The 11231-nt window shown below is 47.8% G+C and overlaps 1 protein-coding gene across 1 annotated transcript; it reads right to left on the bottom strand.

Annotated features, from left to right (window-relative positions):
- Positions 1 to 623: 623 nt before the first annotated feature.
- Positions 624 to 3347, bottom strand: LOC136487818 (telomere repeat-binding protein 2-like). Its single transcript, XM_066484930.1, has 8 exons — positions 3281 to 3347; positions 3150 to 3205; positions 2845 to 2944; positions 2659 to 2705; positions 2433 to 2489; positions 997 to 1155; positions 870 to 902; positions 624 to 780 (listed from the first exon to the last, which is right to left on the bottom strand). The coding sequence occupies exons 2-8, from the start codon at positions 3189 to 3191 to the stop codon at positions 703 to 705; spliced, it is 516 nt and encodes a 171-aa protein (XP_066341027.1). The 5' UTR covers positions 3192 to 3205; positions 3281 to 3347; the 3' UTR covers positions 624 to 702.
- Between the last annotated feature and the right edge of the window lie 7884 nt (positions 3348 to 11231).

Here is an 11231-nt window from a genome sequence, read left to right as displayed (position 1 = left end):
TGTGAAATGGCCACAAGTTACTTGGCTCCAAGACTTGGTGTCTAATTGAGTATGTCATATGCGGCGCATGCAGAGGATGAACACAAAGACTAATTACACTTTAGAGTGAATGTAGGTTGTAGTCATGGGACAATCTAAGTTTCCTGGAACCATCAAACAGAACAGGGAGTGGTTTCAATCTTGGCAACCGGGGCAAAGTTTCAATCTTGACGTAAATATAAACTACTCTCTCCGTCTCATATTAAATGACATTTTAGAATTTCTCACGGAAACCAATGTTGAAGTCGAAAGATCAAAATGCCTCTAAAGAAGTAGCTTGGAATAGAGAGTATTGAGAGAAAAAAAAGAAAGGTGTATTGAGAAAAGAGAAATGTGCATTAGAAAGTGAGAAGGTCAAAATTTAAACACTATAAGATCCCGTATTTTGGAGCGAGGGAGTAGTTTCTTGATAAAAAATGAGTTTTTATAATGGATGATGTGACTAAGCATAGTTTTAAAAAAATGCTAGAAGTGCCACTTTGAATGACGGAAGATGAGACTAACCATGAGTAATAAATCTCGGAGGAAATAGTGAATGAATCAGTACAACTTGACGTACGCCTGAAAGTGAAATGTTTTGCCGAAATGGTTACTACACCGGTTTTCTCGAACCATCAAACAGTCTTACAGAGAGTGGTTTTGGTCAGGCGCATGGCTGTTGTTTTAATTGGCTGCCAGCTTCCTGATCTGTTCAACCAACGATGCCTCAAGCTCCAACTGTGTAGTTTTTTGTGAACCTTCCTGAATTGAATTTAAGTAATAATGTACTTATTAGCAGTTAGTGTTAGAAGGTTAGAAAAGCAACACTTTCTATTAGATGGAATTCTGACCTGGTAAGCTTTCAAGAGATTTCTCCACTTGTCCTGAGCCATGAAACAATGTAAGAGTATGATATTAGCCAATAGCATCTCACAATGAATTTACTTCATTGTGCAATGTGTCACTAATCTACTTTACCTTAAGATTTACCGCTGTCCTGATTGAGGTTTTGAAAAAATTCTGCTTCAACTTAGTCCATCGTCCAACACCAAGTTTAGAGACACCTTGCACCAGCCTCTCCACTTCTTTAGCAGTCCACCGGCTATTGTTTTTCCTACTTGTGTAGAACATCGGATTCTATGAAACAACCAAAAGGTAGTCATTTGAATTCTCTCCCCTGATGGGTGATAGGATAGTTAAGAAAGAAAATCTCTTGTTTGCCATCAAAACTTATACCCATCTCTTCTACTCCCTTCTTCCCAAAAAGACAGGTGATTCTAGAAATTAATAATCACAGTCGTATAGGATAAAAAACTATATAAGTTGGCTAAAATGCCATCAGTTTAAATTTTACATCCACGTCTGTGGTGCCCCTTAACTGTGACGTGAAAAGGCAATAATGGCCTTGTGCACTGCCCGGCCGCACCGGATCCCTTTGTGCCATGCCTATGCAGCAGGCTCTCTCTCGGTCTCATCTGACCAAGCGGAGCCAGCCTTCTTTCCTCCCCAAATCCTATACGCATCTGGTGGCGCCGGTACGTGGTGCGAAGCGGATACAGTGGAGGCCGCGGCGGACGTCAACCCAAGCCGCGAGAGGCATGGGGGCGACCCTCTAGGCCAGGCGGCCTACAGGTTCCCAGGCAAACGATTGGCTCATCTATGACACCGACGCTGTAGGGCGTCCCGTCAGCGGCGGAGCGGCCACGACGACACGGCCGGAGGCGCCTATCTTTGGCCCCCGCGCGCTAGTCTGTGGCCTGTGGGGACGACTGCTCTGAAGCGATGCCCGCGAACTTGGGCACCAACGTGTCCATGGGCCCGCCATGGCCGCGCGCGGTCCCGCCGGTGGGACACATCTGACTCGCAGCGATGGACTGGAAGGAAGGCGCGCAAGATGCATGCAGCGCCGTGTGGCTGCCAGGCAGAGGCAGCTAGAAGGCGGAGAGCCTCCGAGATCCGCGCTGCGTCGCTCTGGACACGGACTGACGGACGTGTCTGCCTGACGTGGGTACGGTGAGCACCGCCTCCGAGGCTCCGACCTTGCCATCTGCAATTCCACCAGCATCATCAGCCCACCAGCCACCAGGCGTACTTTGTTTCCAGTCGCAATCGATCATCATGGCAGCGGGACGCTCGCCGGGGCCACGGCACGTTGTCTTGCTGAAAGAGAAACCACCTCAATGCTGGAACTGGACAAGTAAACTAGTCTAGGGCTAGGGGAGTTTGGTCATTTGTTGCAACTGCTAACTGCGACAGAGACTAATGGAATCCGCTAAAAATGCATGGCATATAGGAGATGGAAAAAAATCTAAAGAGTGGCAACGAAGGAAAACACAGTAAATTTTCAATGACACGTAATAAAGGATAAGTATAAATTTCACAGGGATTTATTTTTCTCATAAACTTGTGCCTACCCATGGAGACGTCCTTCTCTTCCGGGTTCCTCTTGGGCCACTCTTCCTAGGTCCTGTCTGCCATGAAGAAATTAATAGACCCCGTCAATACCTTATCTTGTCCACTCTATCTAGGAGTACCAACATGTTAAAAGTTTATTTACTTGTGCAAAAATAATCTACCGGGTAGAGTTAAAGTTAAGCATCTCAGTATCTATATATTTTGGTAAATTCCATAACCGCATACCTGGCCATCATTTGCGTCCGGCAAAGGAGAGGGAGGAGGCAAATCACCTGCACAGGAGAAGCTCTATAAATTAAATGTTGTTCCAAACCATAGATAATGCCATATTAATGGCATGTGTAGGCCGGGAACCTTTGGGAATTGACAGTAGTAGTAACAGCAAAACATTGTAGTACATAGGAGTATAACCTGATAAGCAATCATTTACGTTTGCCGCATCTTGGGGCCCTTCCAGAAGTTGTAGGATCCACACATCAACATCGTCGTCGCGGGCTCGGTAATGCTCCATCTGTAAGGAGAAGATGGCTATTCTCACGAATTGGAGGTTGATCTACCAGGATAGATGAACTATTATCACAGCAGATGCATGGATCTTATTATTGGACTGCAGGAGCCCAACTGAAAGGATTCTGGACCCTGATTTCGTGTAGGATGTTTTTCAGAGTTTGAGACATACTGCTGCTCTGGCAGATCGAGGTATCGAGCCCCGTTACCTGTAGTTCGCCGAGAAAGCCGTAGATCGCCTGCTGCTCCATCCGAAACGCCCGATCTGTCCGGGAAGAAACCATGGAGAACGAAATCAGAAGTTGAGAGAAGTAGCAACGCAGAAAGGTGCCAGAAGTACCTCCAGCGTTGTGGTGACTGGCCGGTGAGGAGTCGAGAGGAGCGAAGAGCGGCCAGCGTGCACCCGGAAGCCGCCTTGGAGGAGAGAGGGAGGTGCGGTGTGGACCGTGGACGAAGAAAGGAGGAGGCAGAAGAGAGGCAAGGCTGCTGCCTGCTGGTGGCCTATTGAGCGGAAAAGCATGCTAGCTAGCTAGAGAGAGAGAGAGAGAGAGAGAGAGAGAGAGAGAGAGAGAGAGAGAGAGAGAGAGAGAGAGAGAGCAGGAAGCCGGACTTGAGCTTCACTCCTGCTGCTGAAGTGAGATAGTGGTGTCATTTTTCATTATGTATGGCAGACGTCATCGATATCATTTTTCAATAATCACTAAAATAGTATTAATATAGAGTATTTTTAAATAAAACTAATAATTGAAGTGATGCTTTCCTAATAAGTTAAAGGTGTAAAAAGAATTTAGCTTCTTTGTAGGACATGACGTTTTAGCATCTTTTTCAACGACAGAATATATTTGAGCCGACAAATGTGTTTGGCCAGTTGTGTTTGAGGGTGGAATGATGAAATAAAGCATGCACAATACCAAGTAAGTTTGAATATGTTTTGCTAATCAAATCTGATCGGACTAGGAAATGAATGAACTTCAAATTTGCTTTTATTTTATTATGAGCGGGACCACTAACCACTATTTGAAAAGTGAGTTAAATTCAACGGTGATATATCGGAGTGAGTTAGATCTTCAAAGTTGTTAAATCGGAAACGTTCAACCACGGCGCCTGTCCCGTCGGACACAGGCTCCCAGTCCTTACACCCTCTTCTCAGCGGACCAGCCTCTGAACCTAAAAAAAACAAAAATTCCCTACTTAGACTTTGGTGTCCTCCTCAGCTTCTCCAAGACCCTCACCGCACCGCACCTCCAGCCGACCCCACCACCGCACAAAGTCCTGCAGCAGTGCGCTCTCTCTTCCCCACTCCCTCTGCATGAAGCGCTTGCTCCAACGTCTCTCCTCTGTGGCTGGCCCTTCCCACGTTGCTCCTTCCTACAAGGCACCCGACCCCTTCCCTTGCTGCTCCGTGCGCCCACGCTCTACTACATAATTGAATTTGCGCGACGTCGCCCGGGTGGCCTCCGTGGCGGGCATCTTTTTGCCCGCCACGGTTAATGCCTGTTGATTTACGTAGGCGGGCGTTTTTTATTTTCTGAGGCGGGCACTTTTGCCCGCCATGGTAAATCGATTTACCGTGGCGGGCGTCTTAAGACGTCCGCCTCGAAAAATAGCCTATTTCCCGAGGCGGGCGTCTTAAGGTGCCCGCTACGGTAAATCGATTTACCGTGGCGGGCATCCTATATACATCAATTAAAAATAGCAACAACAGGGCGGATGGCCGAGGCGGACGGCGTGATGACTGTGTTTCTCCTTGTGACGTCGGGTGGAGCCACCAGGGCCTGGGCCGCGCAAGCGCGCTGGTCCACCCTGCCCCGCAGGCCCACTTAGCGTTGGCTCGATCTGATCCGTTGATGCCAATCCGACGGCTGAGGACACTCCTGCCGGGAACAAAAATCCATCAGCCGCCGCTGACCCAAAAACCCTAGCTTCATTTTCTCTTGTTCCTCTTTCTCGCGTCGCGCAGCTGAGAGAGAAGAGCAGACAAGCAGGTATCGGTGACGTCGGGACATGCGGAGCCGAGCTGAGGGGCACCGCCGACGGGAGCGCGCATGGCAGGCTGACCCACTCCGCCTCCGGTCTAGGCCGCTCACCGGAGCTCGAGTGCAGCTGTGGCCACGCAGCTCCGTCAAGCCGCCCTGCAGTGGCGCTCACGCATTTGGCGATCGCGAGCGGTGAGCCCAGGCGCCCCGACTATCTCATGGCTCGCATCCCTGGTGGCCGCACGCCTCCACGGATCCATGCCTTGGCTTTGTCGCGCTGCTGCACAGCTAGGCGGCTGCCGAGCCCAGCCAGCGCCTAGCGGCGCTCCGCGCGGCCAGCAGTTGGCGCGGGATGACTGAGATGTGCCCCTTCCTCCTTGCAAGGTGGACGAATCGAAGTTCGCCGTGCAGGGTCTGGCCCTTCATCAAGCCAGGTGCGTGGATCGACGGCCTGTTAGCCGGATCAAAATCTCCTTGTGGCCATGATTCCCTTCTTTTCTGAGGCGGAGTTGCTTGCGGCTGGGGTCGAAACGTCATGTGATGCGGAAGTTTGATGTATATTGGACTGTTATTTATGATCTCCTGCACTTGAGTTCTTGTTTTGGCGTGCCATTTTAGAGTTCTTTTTCATCTTGAATCCATTCTCTCCTTTTTCTGCTTTATTGTATTGTAGTGATTTTTAATCGATTTGGATTCCGACTGTTGTTGCTATGATTTCTTCGTCTCCCTCACTGTGCCCTCTCCCCTTTCCTAGATCTAGAGCCGGCACGGACGTCGGAGCTACAGTGGCGGCGCACGCGGATGCGCGGCTGCTCGGCGCCCTCCTCCTTTCTGGCCTCATCTTCGGCAGCGGCGCCGTAGAGGTGGCTGCAGCTGGATCCAGGGACGACGATGGCGACACTAGGGTTTCGGTTTGGGATTGGGCTCACCGGTGGGCTCAGTCAATGGGCTCGCCAGTGGGCTTTGGTTTTTTTTTTTGTTTTTTCCAAACGATTAACCGTGGCGGGCGGTGTAACGTGCCCACCGTGGTAAAAGTATATTTACCGCGGTGGACACGTTACATCGTCCGCCGCGGTAAATCGGTTAACCGCGGCGGGCAAGGCCGTCCACCGCGGTTAAGCCACGATTTACCGTGGCCTCTAGGCCGCGGCAGATGGCTTTGCCCGCCGTGGAAAACCAAAAACGCCCGCCTCCAGTAAAGTTTTTGTAGTAGTGACGTCGCACCACCATCTAGCCCCGCGCCCCCATCCACCTCGCCCATCGCGGGAGGGAAGGATGGGGAGGTCTGCACCTATGCCTAGGGAGGCCTGTGCCTGCGCATGTGCCCCCATCCACCTCGCATCGTCGGCGGGAAGGGGAGGATTGTGCCACTGCAGTAACCCACCAGGTAGGCCAAGGTCACCGATAACGCTATGTTTTTCAAGTGTTTTTAGGTGTTTTCAAACATGTTGCAAGCCTATGTCTTAAATGTTTTAGTTGTTTCAGATGTATGTTTCTGAAAGTGCAATCAAGTCCTAATTGTGGTTTTTAGGTGATAATGACCACGTAATTAGAGGACTAATGAGACTTATCGAGTGACAAGCAGGAAACTAAGAATCGAGAATGTTATACAAAACGGAGGAGCCTCCAATTACAAATGTTGACGGCTTCAAACTCAAAGAAGGTTTATATTCTTTTATATTTCGAATTTGAGTATAGGAAAAGATGTACTATAAAGGGGGACACAATGCTTAAGCTAACTTGTGCTACCAAGTGCTCAATCTTACACTCAAGCATCCTCAAAAGTTCAGCCATGACAATTTGCTCAACACTCTTTTATCTTTGCTGTCAGGCTTGGTGCGGTAGTGCCACGACTTATCTGACCGTTGGGATCAGGGGGGGTATTTATACCTCTTCCCTTCCCTCACAATGGTCTTCTTCCTCGCTCAGACTTTTAAACCGACGCTTTTTGGCTCAGCTCTTGTTCTGTCTCTCCTCCATTTGTGCCCAAAAGCTCTCAAGCTTTCCCTTGTGATTTCTCCATCAATCTTTGAGAGAAAAAGGTGTCAAACTCATTTAGAGAGCAGATCCACTGATTCCCAAACTCAAAAGAGCACTTGGTTTATGTTTTGGCCAGCGGTTGTGTTTGTTACTCTACGAGCTTGCTCCTAGCTAGCTAGAGCGTCACCCGTGGAGCTTACCAACGTGTGTGGCAGCCCCGAGAGGTTCGTAACCATCTCTTAAGCTAGTAAACTCACCCCTCATCTCAAGAGTTAACCCTCTTGACTTGAGAACGAGGAAGGGTTGCAAAGCCCTAAGCCATAGTGGCTAACCTCAACAACGTAGACTTAGACAAGCTTTGGTGGCGTGCTGAACCACGGGATAAATCCTTGTGTCACCTTGTGCTTAATTTACTTTACTTGCATTTCATATTGTTGTTGAGGTAATTTCTAGGGTTTGAGGTCGATCTACTTGTATACACTTGTGCTACCACTCCTAGTTGTCGATCTGTGATCTATACCCCTGCAGGAAGCTCGGTAATTTCTCCGATCTAAGTTTTCATACACAAAGTTTGAATTGTATCTCGAAGTTGTCTGCAGGTGCGGTAGTACTGCGAGCTTAGAGCGGCAGTGCTGCGGGTGGAATTTAACATTTGGTTAAGTTTTGTTTTAACAGACCTATTCAACCCCCTCTATGCTAACCAGAGATCCTATAGTTTTAATTGTTTCATACGGATGTTGCAAAAGTAGATCAGGATGTTGTACATGTTGTAATGGCTATACGCGTATGTTTCAAGTTTATGTTCCAAACGTTTCATCTGTTTCAGATGAATGTTGCAAGTGTTTTATCTGGATGTTGCAAAAGTATATACATGCATGTTGCAAGCATATGTTTCAAGTGTTTTTAGGTGTTTCATACGTATGTTTGCAAGTGTTTTATCTTGATGTTGCATATGTTTGCAATGGTTTTTAAATATTTTTAGGCGTTTTAGCAAGTGTTTCAGATGTTTATTTCAAGTGTTTCATCTGTCTTTTTTTGCATGCTGCAACTGTTGTATTTAGATGTTTCAAAAGTAGTTGCACATGGGATACGGGCGGGAAGTGACCTGCGGCACAGACGACGTCCGTGGCGGCGTGGGGGGACGTCCGGAGCAGCTAGGCGCTCGCTCGTTCCCTGTGCGGGCAGTGTCCAGGCGCTAGCAAGTCCTTGTTAAATTATGAGCCGGACATCTTATCCATTGAAAATGAGTGATATCGAGGATCCACAGGTGATCTCATTTTTAAGAAATGACTTTAAATAACGAGTTATACGCCCTTTGCTTGCAGATGGAAAATGTTCCTATATTGTCTATTTAATTTAATTAACTAGTGTCCTATTCACTTGACTGATAAATCACAATTGAAAGTATTATTGACTGATTTATTATGAAAAAATATAACTTATAAGCTAAGCGAACATGAAGTACGTCATTCGGACTCCAAAAGCTGATGCGTGCCCGGACCTCATGCAAAAATAATGCAAAAGTACAGAATCTTTTTCCTAGATATCGCTGCAATGACGTAGAGAAGTTTTCTCACTTTTAAATGCACATCTTTATCTCTTCTTCTCGTTTTCTATGCACCATACCTCTTTAATTCCCATGCTTCGATCTAAATAAATTTTAGCCTGGCTTATCAGCCATGTACAATGTTTTTCTCCCACAATAAAGTAGCATCAGCCAGCTTATATATGAGTCAAACAGCTTGATCATCATTTATCTCTTCAAATAAATTTATTTATGAGAATATATTTTATAACTAATCTAATAATACTTATTTTGTATCATGAATATTAGTACAATCTTATATAAATTTAGTTAAAATTTAAATTATTTGATTTCTCATGAAACAAGAATTCCATTATTTTGTGAACGGATGAAGTATATTATTAGCTTTGTAATTAAATTAAATGCATTATCCACGTTCACTGCCAAGCAAACCACTGTCACATGCGTAGGTTTTTACACTGGTTGGTCAACGTCAAGCATTTTTTTTAAAGTCGCAACCACTGTCGACAACAAGCATTTCTGAAAGTTCATCGTTCCGTACGTGCATGCATACATGTGAGCTAAAGAAACAAACAAAAAGAAAGGCTGCACTTTTCAAAAAGGAGGAAAACGAAAGGTCGCGCAGGCCGCAGCTGATGGAGATCAGGTCCACTATCTCATGTTTCCGAGCAACAAATCAGAGTAGAGTAGGTCTGGTTGCCTGATCCTCCCTACCATTCTATCCGCTGATACTGATGGTTCGTCTGATTGATCCCTGTGATTACGTGTAACGTTAGAATAAAGACCCTAGTATGCTTGCACAGAGCGAGAGTGGGTCCACAGAAGAGTACTGTGCTACGTGCGAGCACTGAACAGTGAAGCACCGCCTGCCACCATGTGCCAAACAACTTCCAAGAAACAGTCACCACAGGAAACGGGTTCTTTACCGAGTGCAAACTGCTTTACCGAGTGTTAAAAATCGGACACTCGGCAAAGACCTTCTTTGCCGAGTGCCGCATTCGGCAAAGAATTGCACTCGACAAAGAATTCTTTGCCGAATGCTCTTCTTTGCCGAGTGCCGGGTACTCGGCAAAGGAGGGCACTCGGCAAAGAACTTCTTTGCCGAGTGCCATGCTCTGGGCAAAAGAGCGGCACTCGGCATAGGCTGCCCCGCGTAACAGTGTTCGGCCACGTCCTTCTTTGTCGAGTGTCTACTGTTAGGCACTCGGCAAATTTTTTTTCGGAAAATACTTTGCCGAGTGCCCCTGACACAGCGCTCGGCAAAGTTTCAATTTTTTTTTTTGAAATGTCTTTGCCGAGTGCCTTATTCTTGGCACTCGGCAAAGACCCCCTTTGTCGAGTGCCATGCCCCGGCGCTCCGTATTTTTTTTTGTTTTTGGCCTCCAAATTTTTTGTGCAGCCCTTTTTAAGTACCAGGAACTCATTAGAATTTAGAGATTTTTTGTGGTTTTTTGATATATTTAGTTACTTTATTTCGTTTACTTGATTTTTTTTTGAAAAATATAAATTTGAACTGCACGTGGTACGAATAATGGAATTTAATGATTCAAAAAATGATAGTCATGTTACTGAGTGTAGTGTGAGGCCGTATCCAGGAACGGACCCGAAATTTCGGACATCTTGTTCACGAAACATGACCGCGAACTTGCGTGCGAAGTATTTTTAAATTCTATAAAAAGAAAAAGAAAACGAAGTCCAAAAATTATGAATCTTGTTGAGATGTCGTGATATCGTATGTGGAGGCTATGATAAAATTTTCAGAAGATTTCGTCCATGTTGTCACATACGATGCTTACAAACCAAGACATCTCCACGTGATAAAAACCTTCTTTGCCGAGTGCCAGGCCAGGTGACACTCGGCAAAGAGGTGGTTAAAAAAATTAAAAAACCCTTTGCCGAGTGCCAAATCTGGGGCACTTGGCAAAAGGGGCGTTTTAACCCCTCCGGCTGGGCCGGCCCACACACCCCGCACACACGCACGCGCCACCTCCCGCCCCTACGCCCACGCCCGCGCGGCCGCGCCGCCACCGCCCGCGCCGCCCGCTCGCCCACGCGGCCGCGCCCGTGCTGCCCGCGCGCCCGCCAGCCATCGGCCGCCGCCGCCGCGCGCCGCCGCCCTTCCCCACGCCGCGCGCCGCTCGCCGCAGCCGCACCCCATGCCGCGCGCCAGCGCCTGCCCCCTCCCCCGCTATCCCCGCGCCCACGTGTGGCCGAGCATGGCCAGCTCGCCCACGTCGGCCCACCAACGTCGACGGGTGGAGGAGGGGAGGAGGAGGAGGAGGAGGGGGAGGAGGCGAGGAGGAGGAGTAGGAGTCGGCCCTGCCCCCGGCCACGCCTCATGGACCGCCCGCCCCGACGCCACCTGTGCCTAACCCCGTTCCCGACTCCGACGACCCTAACCCCGACCCCGACGCCGCCCGACCCCGACCCCCGGCGACCGTCAGGTATGGCCTCTCTCTTGTTGTTGTCGTGGTAGTGATAGTTGTAGTAGTATTAGTTGTAGTAGTAGTGCTAGTGGTAGTAGTAGTATTAGAAGTAGTGGTAGTAGTAGTAGAACTAGTGGTAGTAGTAGTAGCAATAGTGAAAGTAGTAGTAGAAGTAGTGGTACTACTTGGATATATTCTTCTATATGGATTGATATCCAAACTACATGGCTTTTGTTGAGATATATGTGCTTGTCGGCCATCGTGCCGTTGTTTTTGTAGGTTTTTGGAAACCTCACCGTGCAGGGAAGGTTCTGCCGAATTTTTTTAAATGACAGTATTTTGTTCCATTTTTGTAGAGAAGAG

Source organism: Miscanthus floridulus, chromosome 1 (genome assembly GCF_019320115.1).
Source record: "Miscanthus floridulus cultivar M001 chromosome 1, ASM1932011v1, whole genome shotgun sequence".
NCBI lineage: Eukaryota > Viridiplantae > Streptophyta > Magnoliopsida > Poales > Poaceae > Miscanthus > Miscanthus floridulus.
The sequence above is the reverse complement of the archived record's forward strand: the minus strand, read 5'-3'. Positions and strand labels throughout refer to the sequence as shown.